The sequence below is a fragment of the Chrysochloris asiatica genome, unplaced genomic scaffold (genome assembly GCF_000296735.1).
Source record: "Chrysochloris asiatica unplaced genomic scaffold, ChrAsi1.0 scaffold00043, whole genome shotgun sequence".
NCBI lineage: Eukaryota > Metazoa > Chordata > Mammalia > Afrosoricida > Chrysochloridae > Chrysochloris > Chrysochloris asiatica.
In genome coordinates, this window is record NW_006408561.1 from 19,600,076 (window position 1) to 19,624,031 (window position 23,956).

At 40.4% G+C, this 23,956-nt stretch overlaps 1 protein-coding gene across 8 annotated transcripts in view; it reads right to left on the bottom strand.

The window, feature by feature from the left end:
• Positions 1–23,121, bottom strand: part of TNIK (TRAF2 and NCK interacting kinase) — a 549,276-nt gene extending 526,155 nt beyond the window's left edge. For all 8 annotated transcript variants that reach the window (XM_006861839.1, XM_006861838.1, XM_006861835.1 and 5 more), the window contains exon 1: positions 22,715–23,121. In XM_006861839.1, the coding sequence (XP_006861901.1) occupies positions 22,715–22,771 (57 nt within the window). In that variant the 5' untranslated portion in view covers positions 22,772–23,121. The remainder of the gene's footprint in view (positions 1–22,714) is intronic.
• Positions 23,122–23,956: the final 835 nt, after the last annotated feature.

Here is a 23,956-nt window from a genome sequence, read left to right on the forward strand (position 1 = left end):
AACAACCTGTTTAAAGAAAACATGAGCAGATGCCCTTTCAGGAAGAGCTAAAACTTAGCTGCAGTCTTACCATTTCAGAGTAAGGCACTTGCACTGAACCACCAGTGCCCTACTTTGCAATCAGCCTCTGTCCTCCACAGGAGTTCTGAGACTTAAGCTGAAAAACTGCTGCAGTCTCAAACTCAAATGACCCTCTCAACCATGCAAACAGCAACGAAAATCATCTTGGGTGGAAAGGTTTGAGAAAAGGACATTTCAAATTTGCAATTTCCTTAGAACCTATGACACCATCGCTTCTAGAAAGAAAACTGCCACCAACTGTGGTCCAGAAAATTTTTGTGTGATGTAATTCACTGTCCTGTGTAAATAAACATGCTTGATAAAAATATACGTGGTTTTCTGATACTTTATATATCAAGATCTCTTCTGAGAAGGTTGGATCTGCCCCCTAAAATTGTCAATGTTGCAAAAATTCTATTTTTAATCTCATCTTCTGATAATTAGTTAATTATACTATTCCCCTTTAAAATAAGTCTTCCCAGGATCTACAAATTTGCTTTTTCAAAACCCTCTTCCCTAGCAGTGCCTCTGAAACAAAATTTTGACACATACTCATCAATTTATGTACAGTTCATTATCAATTTGTGTTTGAAGTTGCTTTAACAGCTAGAATCACCATCAACCTTCCTCCAAATAAACAGACATTCATCATTTACCCAAACCCATTGCCACTGAATTGATTCTGACTCCTAGCGACCCTACAGAACTGCGTAGAACTATCTCATAGGGTTTCCAAGACTGGAAATCTTTATGGAAGCAGACTGCCATATCTTTCTTCCATAGAGCAACTGGGTTCAAATTGTTGACCTTTTTGGTTAGCAGCCTAGTGTCTCACCACTGTGGCATCAGGGTTCAGTTTGGCATTTATACAGTACTTATAAACTAGCATTTAGCATTTATAGAAGCACTACAACATAAACTGTGTTTTATCTAAGAACTACGGAATGAATAATAACATGAGATATCTCAGTGGCTAGGTGAGAGATGTTTATGGGTTGCTGTTACAAAGAACATCTGTGGGTTTCTGAATAAGAAAATTTCTTCAATCGACTGTCTAGATTCCAAACGTCCATTCCATCTCCCAGTTCACAAAAATAAAGAGCCCAAAGATTTCAGGCATCAAACAAAAGCAAAGCAGAAACAGTCCATGAATACAGAGTCTTTTCCTTGGCTTCCAGGCAAATATCAACACCACCTGGGGCTTTAAACTGAATCCCTATAGGCTTATTGGGAAAAATAGGAAATTAGCAACACAAAGACATAATTTCATGATCATGGAGTAAGGCCTGTGTGCACCCTAAATAAACTTGCTAATTTAAAACTGAAACTGGTAAAACAAAGAATAGTCAGTATTATATTTAATAATACTGGTTAAAATTTGTAAACTTTTTAAGTATTCAAATGCACATAATATTAACATAAAACTTAAAATTCTGTATTTCTAAAACTATATGCCTTACACAATTTCTCTGAGTGTATTTTTCATCATACACCTGATAAAAAAGGTGCAGTTGTCTTACTCTGCAACATTTTCAGGTATGCTCAAATTTCCCACACAAAGTTTGTTTTTCCAAATGCAACTTGTGTTTTGTAAATTGTTTATTCAATTTTTTTGTTTAGCATGTGTGTCTCTAGTCATCGGGCACTAAAATTCATGAGGACAGGGATCATGTGTGCCTTCAGTGTTACAGATTGAATTGTATATTCCAAAATATGTGTTGTAAAGCCTAACCTCTGTCAGGTTGAGGACTAAGGTGCGCCTGACCCAAGCCATGGTATTTTCAATATCCTGTGAATAAGGAAGACCAATAGAAGAATTGATGCTTTTGAGTTATGGTGTTGGAGGAGAATATTGAAAGTGCCATGGGCTGCCAAAAGAACCAACAGATCCATGTTGGAAGAAGTGCAGCCAGAGTGTTCCTTGGAGGCCAGGATGGCCAGACTTCGTCTCTCATACTTCGGACATATTGTCAGGAGGGACCAGTCACTGGAAAAGGATATCATGTTTGGTAGGGTGCAGGGTCAGAGAAAAAAAGGAAGAACCGCAGTGAAATAGATTGGCCAAGTGGCAGCATCAATGGGCTCAAGAGTGGTAACAATTGTGAGGTTGGCCCAGGACTGGGCAGTGTTGTTGTACATAGGGTCTCTATGAGTCAGTATTGACTCGATGGCACCTAACAACAACATATGCATGTGAACGTTGGACAACGAATAAGGAAGACTGTAGAAGAATTGGTGCATTTGAGTTATGGTATTGGAGAAGAATATTAGAAGTTCCATGGACTGCCAGAAGAACAAACAAAAAAATTGGTGGTGGAAGAAGTATAGCCAGAGGGCTCCTTAGAAGCCAAAATGGCCAGTCTTTGTCTCTTATACTTCAGACATGTTATCAGGAGGGACCAGTATCTGGAGAAAGACATTATGCTTGGGCAAGGAAGATGATCAGTGACAAAGAGAGAAATCCTCAAGGAGACGGACTGGTACAGTAGCTACAGCAGTGGGTTCAAATGCAGCAGCAATTGTGAGGATGGAGCAGGATCTGACAAGTGTTTGCATCTGTTGTACATAGGGTCGCTATGGGTCCAAACCAACAACAACAACCATGCCAATGGTTATAATCCCATCCGGAAAAGGGATGTCTTTGTATGTTAATTTAGGAAGGGTTAGAGTTGGGTGTGTTTTAAATGAATCTCTCTAGAGATACAAACAAATGAAACTAGAAAGCAGAAACGGGAAAAAAGATGCTAAACCAGGTGAAGATTACCCAGGATTGGAAACACAAAGATACAAGTTCCAACACAGAGAAAAAGCCTTTCCCTGGAGCCAGCACCTTGGATTCGGAATTCTACTTTCTTAAATGTGAAAAAATAAACTTCTGTTTGTTAAAGCCACCCATTTATGGTAATTCTCTTACACCAGCACTAGGAAACTAAGACACTCAGCATCTTAGCACAGTGCCAGGTACATAGCAAGTGCTCAAATGTTTACTAAATAAACAAATGAACCAGGATGAAAGAAAGAAAAAGGAACGCTGTTGTTTTAAACATTTAGCCAGTGGTTCTGAAATTCAAATGTGCTTCAGAGTCACCAGGAAGATGATTAGTAAAATATACACTGCAAGCCTATCCCAAGTTTTCAGGAGGCAAGCCTCAAGAGATGATCTGGTCCAAGGATACAACTTTGAGAACCACTGATTTAGGAAATAATACTTTCAACCAGCTCTTTAAAACTCACAACGCACAGGATAATATTGACTAAAAAAGTCTATTAGGTTCAGAACCTCCTACTACTTCCTGGGTAAACCCCACAAGTTCTTGTTCCAAACATCATCTGAATTAGCAACACAGTGCATACGAGCAAGGAGAAAATACACCAATTCATGTCCAAAACAAAAAGTAGTTAGTACAGCCAAACTAAAGACATTTCATTTCTCTACTGCATTTCTTTATGATATATCCCACTGTGCAGCTTAATCTATTATTCTCAGATAGAAATTACTAAATCACAATGCATAGCCATTCTTCCCTGCTTCATTAATTTACCAATAGAATCATGGCATAAAAGGTCCTGAGAAAACCCAACTTAAAGCTTACTTATATTGTTTATATTTTCGCACCTATAAGGACCCTGGAGTCCTGGTATAGCACTGTGGGTTAATGCACTGGACTGCAAAGTTGGTTTGAATCACAAGGTGAATGGTTCAAGCGCACCAACTGCTCCTCAGAAACCCTATATAGGGTCGCTATGAGTTGGCACTAACTCAAAGGCACTCAACAACAACAACATAAGGGCCGCGGTGACGGCCTTACTTAGTGATCAGAAATCAAGCAGAGGCATCAATAAAGAGCAGATATCATCTAATCCCTCCATTAGGCTGAACTGCGATACACAAAAACAATACAACAGAACCCCAAACTAACTTTCCCATCACTGCACAAGTTTTTAATGCCTAGCTAGCATTAATGTTCAAATGCATACTTTTCTCATGACCCTGTTCTGGATTTAAGTGCATTTATATCCAGATTATAATCAGAGAGCGTATTTAATTAGGTAATGTTTGCAAGTACTTTGAAGATATAAAGTGCTCTATAAATGCTAAGTATTATTATTATTATTTAAATACAGTATACAATTACTGCTTACAATCTATTCCACCCACCACATTGCTGTAATTTGATTACAGGAGGCTAAAAAATACCTGAAGGTAGAAATGATGAAACCATGTCCACATGGAGCTCTGGATTTTTACCCTAGACATACATAATTTATAGGCATTTTTAATAGAGGGTTATGTTATAAAATCTAGCAAATGAAGGCAACTGACCACCTCAAGAATGACAACCATGAAGTTGTGTCAATGCGGATTGTCTCTGACTATAAAAAGTAGGTTTGGGTTCCAAACACAGAGCTTCTTACTCTTTTTGGCTTCCAGCTCCTTTTACTTTTTCTCCACTTTAAACTGTGACACTGTAGGGTCAGCCATGGACTGCAAACCAGAAAGTCAGTAGTTCAAACCCACAGCTGCTCCTTGAAAACCCTATACAGGGTCGCTATGAACCGGAACTGACTAAAAGGCACACCCAACAACAACAAATACATATTTTAAGTTTGTTGTTGTTGTTAAGTGCTGTTGAGTCAGTTCTGGCTCATAGCGACCCTATATAGGATTCTCAGGAAGCAGCTAGTGGGTTTGAACTGCCGACTTTATGGTTTGCAGTCCAGGGCTGATCCTACAGCACCATACCAAGAACCCAAAATTATCTATCAAGGTTTTTTACTTTAATCATTATCAAGCAAAGGAAGATTCAAGAATGGACTCTTCTAGATCACGGCTTTTGACTCATCTTGCTATCTTCTGTAATTATCAAAATGGCAGGTACTATCCAATTCTTTAAAACACGGAAGTCCTTGAACCTGATTCTCCAAACGCACTTGTTAGGTGATTTTCCAAAAAGAATGAGCATAAATGTAAACATTTCCTGTATATGATGAACAAGGAAATCACGGTGAATTCCAAAATGGTTCACATTTTATATTTTTAGATTTTCAATGAGTAAAATGAAAGAGGAACACATTTCAGGTATGCTTTCTATTAAAAACTAGGATAAAATCACAAAGAACTAACTAGTTTAGAAATAAGCCTTCAAATATTACTGTGCTCATCAAAGAAACCATGTGTCCAAAGTTAAGACTTCTGGGAAATCTGTGAACCCCAGGGAGATAAGACATCAGATAATTCTGATGTTACAACAAGTTCCTTAAATCAGATGATGGACAAGTGAGTCACTATGGGCAATGGGGTTGGGAAAGTGAATCTTAGCTCACTTCTTAGTAACTCTTGGACCTTGGGCAAACTGTTTAATTTGTCTAAACCTCAGTGTGTTAATCTGTGAGCGACACACACCTAATCCACAGGGAATTGTTGTGAGAATTAAATGAGCTAGTTGTTGTTGTTGTTGTTGTGAAGTGTGGCTGAGTCCATTCCGACCCATAGCGACCCTGTATAGGGCTTCCAAGGAGCAGCTGGTGAGCCTGAACCACTGATCTTGCCGCTGAAACGGCTTTGCAGTCTGGCGCATTAACTCATAGCACCACACCAGGCCTAATTAAGTATACCAAAATATCAACTGCTTTCAACTTGGTTCTGCCTCCTGGATACAGACTATGCATACAGACTAGGACTTGGCTCCACAGGATTTTCATGGCTGTGGCCTTGTGGACGCACACCACCAGGGCTTTCTTCCAAGGCACTTCTGGATGGATTCAAACCACCAGCCTTCCAGTTAACAACAGAACACCTAACCATTTGTGCAACCCAGGGACTCCCAATATGTACACAACAGATGTCAGACACTGTTCTCAGAACAGTGCTTTAATCCTCAACACATCTATATGACAAATTCTATTATTATTCTCATTTTATAAATGAGGAAAGTAGGACTGGAAGTCAGGAGGTTTGTCCAAACTCACACAGGTGCTAACTGACCAAATTGGGATTGAATCCAACAACCTGCCTCCTGAGTCCAACTATTAACTATCATACCAAGCTTCCACCTGAATATAATGCAAGTGCATTGACTGGCTCAGACAGGGGAATGGGTTGCTGGTCCCTTACTCGTTATTTCAAGGAGTACCTGTGCTGTTACTAAGAGCCATCAAGTTGGTTCTGACTGTATAGAGTTTCCAATGAGTGGCTGGTGGTTTTGAACTGCTGACCTTATGGTTATCAGCCCAATACTTATCCTACAGTGTCACACCAGGGCTCAGGAAGTACCTACAAAGTTGTAAATCAGCACTATTGCTTTTTTAGGGTGCATGTCCAGAAAGATGGGTATCACCATGATTCTCCTATTGTTGTTAAATTCCATCAAGGTGGTTCTGACTCATTGCGATTCAGTGATTTAAACCAATCTAATGCATTAATGGTTCTCCTGAGCACCCCTAAACTTGCCTGGCTAACTTCCAACAGGTATGCTTATTATCTATGTCTTCAACCTTTACCCTCAAGGAACTTCATAATCTTACTTTATCAGTTCTATGTATTCAATTAAATTGGTGTATTGCTGTTAGTTGCCATCCCTTGTGAAGTGTCTCACTTTAAAAACGATGGTATGGCCAGGTTTGGCAGATATACTGGACTGCTAACCACAAGGTCGGCAGCTCAAACCTACAAATCACTTCTTGAAAACCCTCTACAGGGTTGCTATGAGTTTGAGCAACTCGACAGCACTTAACTACAAATACACACTGAAGGAGGAAACATTCATGGTTACATCCTTTATGGGAGGTAGTCTTAAAAATCATTCAGACACTTTCATGTTAAATCTCACTTCTAAGAAGTTATCCTAAGAAAACAGAGATGTGCACAAAGATATGTGTACATGGATATTTATCAAAGCAATATTTACAAAAGGTGAAAAGCTATAAATAACTTAAAGCTTTACCAGTAGGAATTGGTTAAATATATTATGATATGTCCCTGCAGTAAAGTGCTAAGCAGTCATTAAAAAATATATATGATTAAAATCTGTATACTGAGTATTTGAAAACACTAAAAATTATGTGCTTTTTTTTTTAGGCATGATAATGGAATTGTAGTTATATATATTTTTTAAAGTATATCTTTTAGAGAGACACAGTAAAATATTTATAAATGAAATTATATAATACTTCAAATTAATATAGAGGGTAGTAGGTAGGAGTATAGCTGAAACAAATTGATCACAAGTAGATAATTACTACATTAAATTGGGCTCATTATACTATTCTACCTTTTTTTTGGTAACAGCTTTATTAAAATATAATTCACATACCATAAAATTTATGCTTTAAAAATATATAGGTCAGTACATTTTAGTATATTCATAGTCATACAACCATCACTACTATCTAATTTTAACACATTGACAGTCACTCCCCATTTCCTTTTCTCTCCAGTCCCTGGCAACCACTAATCTACTTTTTAGCTCTATGTATTTACCTAATCTTGGCATTCCGCATGAACAGAATCATACAGCAAATGGCCTTTTGTGATTGGTTTCTTTCATTTAGCATAATGTTTTTTCAAGGCTCATCCATGTTGTAGCACATATAAGTTCATTCCTTTTAATGGCTGAACACCATTCCATGGTAGGGACAAACCACAGATTGTTTATTTGTTCATCAATTGATAGATATTTTTTCACTTTGAGGCGATTATAAATAAAGCTACTATGAACATTTGTGTGTAAGTTTTTATGTGTGGACATACATTTTCAATTCTCATGTGAAAATCTCTAAAAGTGAAATTACTTGGTTATACAAGAGACTGCTAAACCATTCATTTTACATTCCTACCAGAAATATAATCTAATATTGCTCTTCTTTTATATAAATTTATAATTCCCATGATAAAGTATTTAAAAACTGTGCCACAGAAGAATGTTAATAACATGAGAAAATGCATCTAAGTGTAAAAAAAAAAAAACCTGTTTAAAAAATATATGTACTATATCCTTAACCTTTTTTTAAGCATAGAAAATCAATTGCTAAGCCATATAATAAAATGTATACACGGGCATCATTGAGATTCATGACTTTGGATAATTTGAGAGTTCCTTTTTCTTTTTCTCTATTTTCCAAAATTTTTGCAATGACCATGTATTGCTTTTACAATGAGATTAAGAATTTTTAAAAAATTAAACACATTTTAAACAATTTAGAAGTCCTTGCTCCCACTCGCAGATTGCATTTTCTGTGCCCTGAAGCTCCGGGGATCATCTTGGTTACTCACTGCAGCTAAGACCCTCCACATGTTTCAAGCTTCTGCAATTGGACTCTCGGTCCAAAGAATCTCAGTTTTTTTTTTTAAAGTATTTACATCTCAAACACAACTAATTAGTATATTTGTTAACTTAGCTGTGCTGTTATCTACCATCAAATTAAATAGATTTAGTGGCTTTATAATGGAGCATAGGTTATGTTACTTGTGCTTTACACATACAGGGAAATTGATAACCATCTCTGTATCCACATTTTCTTAGGTTAGTTTTTGTGTATTGAGATTAAATGATTCACTAAGAAGTCCCAATGATAACATTGTGTTTTGAGGCATAATAAGGACAATGGAAAGACCCCTCCCCCCTTCTACCATTGGGGTTGGAAGACCTGGTATGTACCTACAGGATAAACACTGAACTGCTAACCACAAGGCCAGTGGTTCAAACCCACTAGTCACACTTTAGAAACCTCATACAGTCGCTATGAGTCAGAATTGACGCAACAGCACAGAACACCAACAACACAACATATCCTGTTAGTTTTATGGCTTTATCTTATTTGTGCCTCTTATTAGAAGCTGCCACAATTCATTATCTGAGGTATAATGTATAATAAAGAAGTAAATACAGTCCATTGGAAATTAATTGTTCATTAAACTAATGTTTATTATTCAGTCAATATGTACCATATACCAGGCACAATTCTAAGCACTAGGAATATAACTTTGAGCACACAGCAATATCCCTATTACCATAAAACTTAGGTTTCAACGGAAGGAAACATATTAAAAATAGATTCACATAGCCACACAGCTTTACATACAAAAAAACCCCACTACACTAGAAGGCCATTGGTTGGAAAAGGAAAGTACATTAGAGCTATGCATCAAATAAAGCCTCTCTGTGTGGTAGGCATCCTCCAAGAGGGTCCTCAATGACTCCTGCTTTTATGTAGTTGCTTCATGCTAAAAGAGGCTGACCTAGGCAACCAATAGGATTGGTAGAAATGCCAGTCCATGACTTCCAACAGAACCCTGGTGATACAGTTAAATCTCTCAGCTGCTAACCAAAAGTTCTGCAGTTGGAACCCACTAGCCATTCTGTAAGAGAAAGATGTGGCAGTGTGCTTCCTTAAAGATGACAGTCTTAGAAACCCTATGGGACAGTTCTGTTCTGTCCTATAGGGTCTCTATGAGTCAGAAATGACTTGACAGCAGTGGGCTTGGTTTGGGTTGACTTCTAACACTAGGTCATAAAGACATTGTCGCTTCTGCCTTTCTCTTTCAGATTGCTCACTCTGAGGAAACCCAACACTGTGTCATTAGGATGCTCATGGAGAGGCCCGCTTGGGGAGGAACTCTGAAGCATCCTACCAACAAGCAGACCTTACAAATAAATGATCTTGGAAATAGATCTTTCTGCTCTATACAAGACTTCTGAAGAAAACAGCTCTTACCAACATCTTGACTGCAACCTCAAGCCAGAACCACCCAACTAAGCCACTTTAGAATTTGACACATAAAAACTGTGAGATATAATAAATGACTGTTGTTGCTTTAAACCACTAAGCTTTAGGATAGACTGTTATGCAGCAATAGATAAGTGATACAAGCGACATTTGACCTAAGACATAAATAATGAAATGGAGTCCTCCAGGTGAGACTCTGACAACAGAATTGTCTGAACACAGGGAACTACAGTAACTAGCTTGACATATTCACAGAACATAAAAGATGAGTGTGGCTGAAATGTAGTGAAAGAGAATAAGAATGGTATGAGACTGCTTTCTCTACCTAACAATTCACACCTTGAGTACAGACACCATGTCATTGTTGTCCCTAGCAACTAGCAGCAATCAATAAGCTTGTGTTGAATTAATGCATACATGAAAAAAAGAATGAATGACTGCTAGATTACATATGTATGTATTGCTCCTATAGTTAACCACATTTCACAGGCTCATAGAATACTGGATTCACCCAAATTTGCCCTGCCAGCATCCAGCACATTTTCTACAATGCTAGTCAAATTTTTATATAAATAATGTACTTGCTAAGGTTTATGGATTTTCCTTTTGATCTCTACGACCAAATTCCAAGCGTCAATGGTTAAAAGGCAATTCTTGAAAATCCATCCCTAACTCAGAGTCTATATCAGGGTATCCAGCAACAACACTATAAGGGAGTGGCCAGCACAAGTTACCATCAGTCCTCAGAGCCACTGTTCCATCTCCAAAAGCCAAAAGCAAATTTCAGATGATAAAACAGGACATAAAGATTAGGAAAAAACAAAATTCTAAAAATGAGGAAAAAATACTACTTTATGTGGTAATCCCTGGCCCTTGAGGTCAATAGTTTACATACCTGATATCCCCAAGATTTAGAATAAGAATCCATGGCTATTTAAACACCTTTAGTCCTGCCTCTAATGCAGGGTAGCATAGTGGTTACGAATTGGGCTGTGAACCACAAGGTCAGCAGTTCGAAACTACCAGCTGCTCTGCGGGAGAAAGATGAGGCTTTCTGCTCCCATAAAGATTTACAGCCTTGGAAACCCTGTTCAGGGTCATTATGCGTCGGAACCGACTTGACGGCACTTAACAAGTTCTGCCTCTAGAATCTGTCCTAGGATTTATTGCAAAAGAATAATAGTGTCAGGCATCACTTCCGGTATTTTCTGGTCCAAATCATTCATCATACACATGAATACACTGAAGCCCAGAGGGGGAGGGTTCACAGCCCACACTGTAACTCTGGACTCCTTTCTTCCAGCAGGATGACTCTTCACTCATCCTCACTCTTCCAAATCCTCTCGACCCTCACGAAGTTACCTCTACTAAGACAAAAACTCAACATCAACAGCCAGAAATCAACCCTTCACACTCGATTACAATTGAATCAAGATGTTTATTTACTTAGTCAAGTGCCATTGAGTCAGACCCAACTTATAGCGACCCTATGCACAACAGAACTCAACACTTTCCGTACTGCACCATCCACACAATTCTTACCTTGGAGCCTATTGTTGCTGCCACAGTGTCAATCCATATTGTAGGGGGTCTTACTTGTTTTTGTTGACACTGTTTTACCAAGCATGATACCCTGTTCCAGGGAATGGGTCCTCCTGATCACATGTCCAAAGTACGTACGTCAGATGAAGTCTTGCCATCCGCACTTCTAAGGAACTGTCTGACTGTACTTCTTCCAAGATAGGTTTGCTTGTTTTCCTGGCAGTCCATGGCACTTTCACTATTCTTCACAAACACCATAATTCAAATGCATTAATTCTCCTGTCTTCTTTATTCATTGTCCAACTTTCACATGTATATAAAAGGATTGAAACTACCATGGCTTGTGTCAAGTGCACATTAGTCTTCAACATGACATCTTGGCTCTTTAACACGTAAAATAAGTTTTCTGAAGATCTGTCCAATGAAATATATCATTTGATTTCTTGACTGTTGCTTCCATATTAACTGGTTGTGGATCCAACTAAAATGAAATCTTCAACATCTTTAATCTTTTCTTCCTTTATCATGATGTTGTTTATTGGCCCAATTGTGAAGATTTTTGTTTTCTTTACGTTAAATTGTAATCCATACTGAAGGCTGTATTCTTTAATTTCACCAATAACTGCTTCCAGTCCTCTTAGCTTCTAGCACGCAAGGTTGTGTCACCTACATATCACAGGTTGTTAATGAGTCTTCCTCCAAGATTATCATATACTTCTTTATATAGTTCAGCTTCTTGTATTAATTGCCTACCATACAGATTGAATGAAAGGATACAACCCTGATATACACCTCTCCTGATTTTAAACTACTCAATGTTCCCTTGTTATAGTCAAACAACTGCCTCTTGGTCTATGAACAGGTTCTACGTAAGCAAAATTAAGTGTCCTGAAATTACCATTCTTTGTAATGTTGTCCATAATTTGTTATGATCCACAAAGTAAATGCCTTTGCATAGTCAATAAAGCACAAGTAAACATATTTCTAAGGAGCTCTGGTAGCGTAGTGGTTACGAATCGGGCTGCTAACCTCAAGATCGGCAGTTTGAAACTACCAGGCGTTGTGCAGAAGAAAGATGAGGCTTTCTGCTCCCATAAAGATTTACAGCCTCGGAAACCCTGTGCAGGGTCACTATGAGTCGGAACTGACTCCACGGTACTTAACAAGAGCAACAACAAACATCTTTGTGGTATTCTCTGCTGTAAGTCAAAATATATCTGACGTCACCAATATCCCTAGTTTCATATCCTCTTCACAATCAGCTTGAATTTCTGACAACTCCCTGTCGATATACTGCTGCAACCATTTTTTAATTATCTTCAACAAAATTTTACTTGTTTGTGGTAGTAATAATATGGTTAGATGATTTCCATATTCTGTCAACCTACCTTTCTTTGCAACAGGCAATATGAATCTTTTCCAGTCGGTTGGCCAGTTAACATCTTCCAAATTTCTTGGCATACTCTAGTGAGTGCTTCCAGCACTGCATCAGTGTGTTGAAACATTTAACTTGATGTTTTATCAATTTCTGCAGCTTTGTTTTTCACTAATGCCTTCAGTGTAGCTTGGACTTCTTCCTTCAACACCATCAGCTCTTGATCATATGTTACCTCCTGAAATAACTGAATGTCAACTAATTCTTTTTAGCCTAGTGACTGTGCATTCCTTCCATCTTCCATCTTCTTTTGTTGCTTCTTAGATCGTTCAATAGCCTACCCATGTTACTAAGTGCTACCAAGTCGGTTCCTACTTATAGTGACCCTGTACGTTTTGCCCACAGAATCCTTTAATATTGAAAGTTGAGACTTAAAATTTTTTTCTTCAGTCCTTTCAGCTTGAGATATGCTGAGCACATTGGTCCCTTTGGTTTTCTAACCCCAGGTCTTTCACATTTCATTATAATACTTTGCCTTCACAAGATGTCCTCCGAAATTTTTTGTTCAACTCTTTTGCTTCATCATTTCTTCCATTCACTTTAGCTTCTCTACCTTCAAGAGAAAGTTTCAAAACCTTTTCATACCTCCACTTGGTTTTTTCTTCCTTTTCTATCTTTTTAATTCAGGTGGGTATACCCAAGGTTGTATATTCCATGTTTCAATTATTAATGGATCTTTTATGCTGTTTCTATTCTTTTAGAGTTGAGTTCCATTAGCAAATGAATGTCACTAAAGCTTTGCTTCATCCACATATCATTAGGTTTGACTCTACTTTAAAGAGGCAACTTTTCCCCAGTAGTATTTTGAGTGTCTTCCAACCTGAGGGGCTCATCTTCTAGCACTACATCAGACAATGTTCCACTATTATTCATAAGGTTTTCATTGGCACTGTAGGATCAGCACTGGACTTTGAATCACAAGGTCAGCAGTGCAAACTCACCAGCTGCTCCTCAGTAATCCAATAAAAGGTCACTATGAGTCAGAAACAACCACCTTTCAGAAGGGGTCAAGCCTCTGCTTCTTCCTAGTCTGTTCTTAGCCTGGAAGCTCTGCTGAAACCTGCCCACCATGGGCGACCCTGCTGGTATCAGAAACACCATGTCATAGTTTCTAGCATCACAGCAACACTCAAGTCACTGTAGTACAATAAATTGGCAGATGAGTGGGATTCAAAAAACAAATAGTGGTCAAAAATATTATATGGATATAATAAAAGTAAGCTGCTCTGGTAGTGTAGTGGTTACGAATAGGGCTGCGAACCACACAGTCTGCAGTTTGAAACTACCAGCTGCTCTGCGGGAGAAAGATGAAGCTTTCTGCTCCAGTAAATATGTACAGCCTAGGAAACCCTGTTTAGGATCGCTATGAGTCGGAACCAACTCGACGGCACTTAACAACAACAACATAATAATAAAAGTATTGAAACACCTTCCAAACATATGTACACATACTGGCCAAGGAGTTCTAACTTACAGTATATAAAAACTCTCAAAATTTAGAATATGGAGACAACGGAACAAACAATTTCCAAGGGAAAGAAATTCTAGAAACAGAATTCCTATCCAGGACTAACCATTGTATTCCTCAAAATCAGCATCCCTAAATTGTACTCTATGTGCCAGGCATCCCCTGGCTCTGTACTCTACATGAAAGGTATCCCCTGGAGTTGTGCTACATAGAATATCATTAGCACTCCTTGAAGTTGTGCTATGGTTAGTACTGTCTCCATCTTATTAGCACTGCTACAACCTCTGTATGCAACACCACGTTCAGCCATCCGAAAAAGCACTATGTTGTGCTGTGGGTTAAAGCACTGAACCACAAGGTTCATTTGAACCATAAGGTTGGTGGTTCAAACTCATCAACTGCTCTTTGGAAACCCTATACAGAGTCACTATGAGTCCGAACTGACTTGACTGCACTAAACATATATATATATATTTTTTTTTAAACTCAGTATAAATGTATTGAAGACCCTCTGTGTAACAGAAACTGGTGGATGATACCAAGTATATTAAATACACAGTTGTCTTAACCCAAGACAGAAAGTTCTCAGTGTTATCAAAGTAATGTGAACATTGTTCTGACAGAGTGTGTAAATGGGAGGCATAACTTTAACCTCACAGATATGGGGGACAATTCTGTGGAAAGAGTGGCATTTGTGCATTTACTGTTAGGGCAATAGATATTGAAAAGGATAATAAGGTAATGTGCCCCTTAAAGAGCACCCATGACAGAAGGGAGTAGTTCCCTCTGGCAGGAATGGAAGTTTGTGAAGGAATGGTCAGACATTGGATAGGGTCTCAGCTGAATTATAACTGGTCTCTGCACTGTGCTAAAGGTTTAGTGAGGGAAGGTCTTGAAACAAAAATACTCATATCAAAACTGTGCTAAGAAGATTTATATGGCTGTGTCGCTGTCGTTGTTAAGTACTACTGAGTTGGTTCCAATTTACTGTGATCCTCTATAGGGTTTCTGAGAAGCAGATGGTGCATTTGAACTAACAATCTAGCAGTAAGCAGACAAGTGCTTCTCCTACAGCACCACACCAGGACCATATGGCTATGGTGATGGTGATGGTATATGTTGTTGAGTTGGTTCCGACTCACAGTGACTTGTATAGGGTTTCTGAGGCTGTAAATATTTATGGAAGCAGAAAGCCTCATCGTTCTCCTGAGGAACTGCTGGTAGTTTCGAACCTATGACCACGAGATTAGCAGCCCGACTCATAACCACTACACTACCAGAGCTCCTTATATATGGCTATCGTGTCTATGACAGACTGGTAGAAAGAAGACTGGTGGTAGACGCATAGCAGATGAGTCTTCTCATAGGTGCTGTCCAAGAGAATGTAATTTCAATGGTTGCAGGTAAGAATGGAAATAAATGGACCCATACAATAGATTAGCTAAAGAGAGATTTTTTTTTAAAAGATTGAGGTGAAATAAAATGTGTTTTGAGAATTACAGGCACCCCCTTGAGACAAGTGAAGACAGCTGGGCATGTAAAAAGAAGTGGATTGAGAATCATCTTTCTCTAGAGGGAAATCAGCTTCCAACCAGAGTGGAAGAAATTACAAGCGGAATTCATCCAACATTTTCTATTTAAATCCTTCCTCTCTCTCCAGTAGGAACCTTATATTTATATGCACAAATAACATTTCATTCAAAAAATATCAGGAAGATTTTCTTGAAAGTCTCAGCACATTGCTAACAAACCGGTTTAGGCCCTGAATGTCCTTCATAGAAATACGAGTAGAAGAACCAATTGGGCATTAAAGCATCTGTCAGACTCCAGTTATCGCAACTGCTATCAGAAACACTGAATCAGAGACCGGTTGCACTGTGGCTCAGCTGGACCTGGCAGTCATAATTCAATCACAATAGCTCAAAGCCAGGTGGACTTTAGAACTACTATCACTGAAAGAAGGAATGGTGAATGGTGTTGAAATAAGAAGGGCGTAAAAAATTTATTCCAGGACAGAGACAGAAAAAAAAGGCCAACTGACAAGACTCAAAATGACAAGATATCAGACAGCCTTACAGATAAGGGGTGGGGGTGAGGGGGCGGCGGGGATTTGGTATATCCATGAAGAAAAAATGCTGGGTATTCTTTCATCAACAAAATAGTCCATGACCTCTTAAGCAGATAATTATGCATGACTTATATTACCTTTTGTACTAAAGATTACAGTGAATAATGAATAATGAAATGATTACACATATTTCTCCAATGTTCTGATATCTACCAGTACATGCTATTTTATTATGAGGTAATATCATTGCAAAGAAAACACCTGCTTAATGTCCTTGAAAAACAACAAATATATCTAATACAAAGTTTATCATTTATTTGTCATTTTTAAATATTACTGTTGTATTAATTTGCACAACTTTACCAAAATCTCATTTAAGATTGGGCTAATAAAATCATAATGTTTCAAGATTTCTTTAAGTCTCTAGAGACCTCTGGTCACAAGGTTTTAAATACTGGACTATTTTATTAGTGCATCATTCTATGTGCCCTTTCCCTAAAAAAAAAAGAATAAGAAAAACTTTGAAAAGGCACAGACAAAATAAATTTGCTTGTACTTAAGTAATGGGTAATCCAAAAGTAGGAGAAAAGGCTTTTGAAAAGAGTTTTAATTCATAATGTTGATAATGGTTTACAGTGTGCTGTTGTTGTTAAATTCACAGTGTGCTGTTGTTGTTAAAAATGTACAGGGTTGTAAAAATGTACAGGGTTTCCAAAGAGTGGCTGTTGAGTTTGAACTGCTTACCATGTGGCTCAAACCAACCTTGTGGTCCTGTGTTTTATCCCACAGAACCACACCAGGACGTTTGGTCTCAAAAAACTTCTTGGCAAAGTTCACCTCCAATCTAATGAACACTGATACTGGGGAAATTCTCTCCAGACCATCAGAGAAATGTCTAAATTTACATTGTCGTTAAGCAGCGCTGTCGGATTGAAACACAGAGACCCATTTGTACAGAGTAGAACTACTCCATAGTGCTTTCAAGTCTATGACCTTCTAGAAACAGATCAACCAGACTGTCTCCCAAGGTGCCTCTGGGTGGGTTTGAAACAGGACTTCAAACTGGTTTATTCCAGTTCCACAACCTGCTGAGAATTTTCTTTTCCACCAAGATATGAATCGGGATCTATATTTTAACAAGATTCCCCAGTGATTCTTACAATTCTTATATATACCTAAGATCCACCTGGGAAACTTGTTAAAATGTAGATTTGATTCTGATTCAGTATATCTAGGGTGAAAAGACAAATTCTCAGCAGGGAGTTAAACCAGAATTAATCAGTCTGAAGCTCTGTTTTGAACTCCCAATCTTTTGGCTACTTGTGAAGCACTTAATCTTTTGTGTAGCCCAAGGATGCCAATGTTCTGTTTTAAACAACACCACACACAAAAAAATCCAAACCTACTGCATCGATTACAGGAGCAAACAACCTCACCTTTCTCCCTTGGAAAGGCTGGTGGGTTTGAACTCCTAACCTTATAGTTAGCAGCCCAAAGCTTAACCTAATGAGCCACCAGCAGTCATTATGAATGGTTTTCGGCTGCTGTTGTTGTTGAACTCTTTAGGTGCCATTTTAAAAAAGGCAGAACCTTCTGATATATTTTTAACAGATCATTTTATTTTTGGTGACCACTAGGATCAAATGTTGGTGGAATCAAGTTTCCCATAAAATTCCCATTTTATCATGTAATAACATATGTATAATGATTTACAGTTTTCAAAGTATTGCCATATTTTTTTATTTTATCTTTGAAACCAGCCTTTGAGTAAGGCAAGCTGTTATTACCATTCCCGTTTTTAAGGAAACTAAGGTTCAATGCTTCCTCAAAGTCACAGACTCATAAATTGTGGGCACAGAATCCAGGAGCCAAGGCTCATTCCACTGCATTTACTCATTCATTCACTGATTAATTCATTCTACTAACAAGGCCTATGGACTCAAAGATGACTAAGGCCAAGCCCCTACCCTCCAGGAGCTTACGGTTTATTAAGCAGACAGAAAGAAAACCCACACAATTATAACACTAGCAGCAAAAGTGTTGTTGTTGTGTTGTTTAGTGCTGTCAAGTCTATTCCGATTCATCACTATCTTGCATAGGATTTCCAAGAAGCCACTGGTGTGTTTGAACCATCAACCTGTGGCTCAAACTGTTTTTGCGGTCCAGTGCTTTATCCCACAGCACTGCACCGGGACTCTATAGAAGGGTAGCAGACAGGAATGCACACAAAATTTGGAGATTACATCACTTCTTAAATCTGGGTTTCAGTGAAGAAAGAATTAACTTGGCCCAGATGGGAGTGAAGGCCAGGTAGAAAGACATCACAGACCATCCAATTCTGTGCAATTTGGAAAGTGTGTATGTCCTGGCAGTTGTTGAGAGTATGAGGTCAACAGAGGCCAAATCATGGCCCTGAATGCCTTATGCTGTGGGCCAACAGGCTCAGGTTCAGAATTTTGCTAATCTCTAAAACAATTCTTGGCTGAGGTCACGTCACATGTAATAAAGCATACTGGTGGCAATTATTACTCCTAATGTCTTAAAGCTAGAATGACTCAAGCTCAGAGTTTGAATGAGTAAATTGTTTTCTGTAACCTATATGGAGTATCATTATAGGATAACTGCTGGACTGTAAGGTCAAGGGTTCAAACCCACTAGACAATTCTCAGAACTCTATAGAAGGTCACTACAAGTTGGAACTGACTCGGCGGCACTTAACAACAATATATTTGTAGCATAGTCAGTTATGCATGGGGTTGCTAACAGCAAGTTCAACAATTTGAATCCACCAGCCATTCCAAGGGAGAAAGATGAGGCTTTATGCTCCTATAAAGATTTATAGCCTCAGAAACTGTACAAAGGATGGTTATGAGTCGGAAACGACTCCATGGGACACAGCAGCAGCAGCAGCCTATATGTTATTGTTAAGTGCCATTGAGTCAGTTCCAACTCACAGAGACCCTGTATAGGAGCAGCTGCAGAATTTGAACCACCAACCTGGCAGTTTAAATCAACCTTGTGGTCGAGTGTTCATCATACAGTGTATATATATGTATAAACACACACATTTTCATACACACATAAGGCTAAAGTTTATTTTCATAATACTACATACATCTATCCACATTGATGATAGAAAACATGCATAGAACTCTATAAACCTCACATGCAGGGACATAAAAAAATATGCATGTCCAATTGACCCCTTGGAGATAGGTTACTGAGCGATGTTACCCATGCAGGACACCCATCTGTTCTAAATGATCCAGATAGTCATTTGCCTGGAGAAGAAGAACTGAAGAGGGACTAGAAAATGAATTCCAAAGGTACCTTAGCAGTTTCTCTATTTCTCAATAAATAAAATCCCATAACCCTGGTGAAATTGTTCCTCTCTGCTGCTTTTTGTGTTCAGGCAGAAAATGCATTATTGATTTCTGATTCCACCACAGAAAATGTGACAGGGAGAAATGAGCACTGAATGAGGAGTCAGGAAACTTAGATTCTCTTCCCAAATGTCCTCCTTTCTTACCCCTTCCCAAAGGCTCTGTGACCTTGGGCAAGGGGCTTCACATCTCTGGGCTCCATTATGTGCTAAATGAAAAGATAGGTTGAGCTCTTCAAGATTCCCCTCCAGATCTAAATCTATAAAACCATTCCCCATTTGCTGAGACTTTGCTTATCTGTATGAGCTCTAGAAATCAGGACTTAATTAGACTGCATTCATTTAAAACCATGCAAATCTTGCATAATTTAAATGATCATGCTGTCACCCATAACTCTGGTTTACAGTATGCATTGTTACTATTTGGAGAAAATTTAGACTGGGTCCAGTTTGGGATCACTGGCTGAGAACAATAAGTCCCCAAAGTGAGAAGGGATAAAGGCCTCTCCAGACAGGATCTGGTTTTAATACACTGAACCCAGGGCTTACAAAAAGAGCATTGATTGTGTACATAAAGAGTCACCGAAACAGCAAGGGACCCAAGACTGCAGCAAATTCTCCTAGAAGCCACTGACCTTGGCTGCATTTCAGGGGTCAGGCATTCCCCAGAGGTTCTCAGCAGGAAGGATTTTCTGGGGGTTTAGGAACAAATAAGACTTTACATCTAGATGAGCCCACCTCTCTTAATTTGGAAAGACAGAGATGGTATGCCCTCTGGTTTATGGAAATTACCTATACGGCCTTAGAATCCATTCCAGACTTGTACACACCAGCCACCACAAAATCGGTGGCTGTTTCCACATCTACATTCAAGTCCTTCAGCTAGTAGCGATCCAGTTTCCAAGGCATGCTGTAGTCCCTCCCTCTGTCCACACCTCAGAACTGACAGAAAACAGGCAGAACACTAAACTGGCAGGCCAGGCCACAAAGAGCAGTTGCATTGAATGGTACAATGATCTCTTTTCAAAATGCAGATTTCACAAGCACAGGTTTACCAATGTGAAGCATTTTCCAGGCCAGCCGGCTCAGTCCCCCTGGTTGCTTATGCCTCTCTGTTAGCTCTGTTCTCTATTTTTCATAAACCCTTCCCCAGAAAAAAAAAAGCTCATGAGTGGCAGGTCGGAGCCTAACTTAAAAATCACAACCCAGTGCATGTCGAGATTCCACCTTAGGAAATCAACCATTGTCCAGTCCCCTTCTCCATTTACAATTTCCTACACCTTGAAGTCTGGGCCTTACATTCACCTGATTAACCCACAGGGAGCTACTCCCAGTGTATAAATTAGAGCAAATGAACACACAGAGTTCGACAAACCGGCAGCCAAAGGCTAGTCAACCACCCTCAGCCCCCATCTTTAGTTGCCCAGGGGGCAGAGGGTTCTGAATGTGGCATGTCAGAGCCAGGGAAATGGGCAGCTTCCTGTAAGAACATATGAATGAGCTTTTAGTGCCCAACTATCAGAACAGGCAGTTTGAAACAGCACCTCTGTTCCTTCTCAGCTCATGGACTGCCTTGTTCATTCCTCATCTCTAGAACCAAAGTTGGGGGTGGGGGGAGTCGAAAAAAGAGGGAAAGAGAGGATTCAAGTAGGGTAAAGAAAAAGTACCGATTTGATAATCACAATTGCTCTTTAAAGTCTCCATAGAGAAAAGAGGTAATGTCAGGAAGAGTACTAAAAAGATTCAGGTAAATGCCCCCCAAGATTTAGCTTCAATCAAACAATGTATTCCTCAGGAGGGCGTGTGAACTTCAATCCTGCGTGTGTGAGCATTGAGAGTCACCATCAATTCAACCTCACCAATCCTCCATATATCAGACAAATGTAGTTTCAATTCTTCATGGATAGAAGGTTCAAAGTCCTTAAATTGGTGCCCAATGCTTCCCCCTCAGACCCCCATGCTGCCGCCACCCCTGCCCCTCACCCTTTCCCGGCAGGCAGCGTCTAATTAAAATGGCAAGAAAGCTCTGCCCTCTTCCCTTAAAGAGTGTGTTGAGATTGGGGGCTGGGGGGAGAGAGGCATCAAGGCTACCCTGAGATTCCTGGGATTCTGATCACAAAACAACAGCAAAATGGATTCTACACCAGTGATGTCTTAGTCAATACAATGAAACGGCGTCTGAGGCAATTCACGTGAAGGTAAGTGCAAACCAGTGGGGCTAGGGGAAGGAGGTGCTCCACAAAGAACTGGCCATAGACACAGGCAACACACACACACACACACACACACACACACTCCTGGGAGTTCTGGTGTGATTGGAAACAAGCAGAAAACACATCTCTTTCACCTGCTTAAGTTCAGCCACAAAACTGAAATGTCACAACCACAAAGTCAGAAAGCGCCGGCAGAACAGAGTTAAAATCATAAATAAAGGTGAGCAACAGACTGGCATTTAAAGTAGCGCGGAGAGGGACCCGGGTCGCGGAAAGCTGAAAGCAGGGAAGAGGAGGTAGTTGCCATCTACAAGACAAGCACAGCAATAACTGGCCCCTTGGAGTGGCAGGGTTGGCTTCGTCAGGCTCACAATGTCATCTTGCAGGTAGCTGAAAAACGTGAGGGGCTAGTGTCTTTATCCATACTGTTGTTATTAATCTTTTTGCAGTAAAGGGTGGCGAGATATCGTGTCCCGGCACAAGACGAATGCCCAGGTTGCGCGCATACACACACACACACACACACACACACACACACACACAGAGCCTGATGAGTCTTTCATTTTAATGATATTACACCCGTCTACAATAAATTGGCATAAGCTCCACTCGCTCTCGGGGGAACCTCGGCCACAGCCAAAGGAGGACACGTACCGCACAGACCCTGCCATGGGGCTCAGCAAGAGCACCTTAGCAAACCCTGCATATAAACCAGAATCCAGGTTCCCTCCCGTGCATTTTCCGGCTTCTGCTCACCACCTCGAGCCCATTCACCCTGACCTAAACCACCGGGAAGAAATCAGAAACATGTTCTACTCACCCTCAGAGCCGAGAGATCTATTTCATCCAGGCTGCGAGCCGGCGAGTCGCTCGCCATGTCTACTTCTTCGCTGGAGAAATGGCCCAAAACCACCCCTAAGCTTCTCCTTTGGAAATTCCACCTTGGTCTATTTCACTTGTGTCTTCATACGGGTGTCGGTCGAGCCAATGGCCCCGGGCCCAGCCTCCCCCGCCCACCCCAGCCCCTCAGCGCCGTATCCCGATCCTCCGCACCGCTGTCCACCGGGTCTGGGAGCTGAACCTGCGCGTATATTCCTATCCCTGAGCCGCGGTGCGTGTGGGCTGAGCGCCCTGATCGGCTAAGGGCGCTGGGGCTGCGTGGGTGTATTTAAATGGGACATGCTTCTTTGCTTGTGCGTGGATGGCGGCTGCATTGGCTGTTATAATGAGACACATCAACTCCTCCACTCAGCTGGGGGAGTGGGGGTGGAGAACCACACATAACTGTCTATCACCGCTTCCTGGGAGGAGTAAAGGGGGAGGGGAAAAATGAGGAGGAGGCGTGGTCTCCCAGTGAACTGAGGCCGCGCTTCCTGACCGGGTCCCTCTGCACCAGTGTGGATGGGGGAAGGGCAAGCACCCTTTCCGCCCCGGCCTTGCAGGCTAATCCGGCTAGATCCGAGGGCTGTTCCTGAATCCTGACTTGCCTGCTGTAGGAACAAGGCGGCTTTATTTTATGTGTCCACTTAGTGCGCTGCAGCAAAATGGCCTGTTCAGTCGCATCTTAGGGTTTCTCGGAGGGGTTCAAATGATCTGACGATGGATGAGCCAAAGGGAAATAGGGTGACTGCCCGTCTTCCCTATTCCTAAGGCTGGAGTAACGCGGAATGGTGCAACCGGTGCATATAAGGACTTGTGTGTGTGTGAAAGGGGATCCGCCTCCAGGCGTCGAGCGAGTGGGGGAGCGCAGCGCTAGCATAGCGTACCCAGCCCCTAGATTTGGCAGTTTGCAACTGCTGCAGGGTCGTCTGTCTTTGGCCACTGGGATCCCAGATGGCCGTTCCCCTGTGTCAGTCACTCGCCACTTAAGGGTTTAGAAAGCTTTTCCAGAAGCGGGAAAACTGGAAGATGGGAGCTCTCTTTTGGCATCGCCACACCCAGGACCTGCCCGTGCCGCAATTCCACACGGAAACGACCGAATTGAAACGACAAGCTTGTTCTCTCGGTGCAATAACTTGAATGTTTCAGGTAACCGTGCAAAGCTAACTCTGGTTTAGGCAGC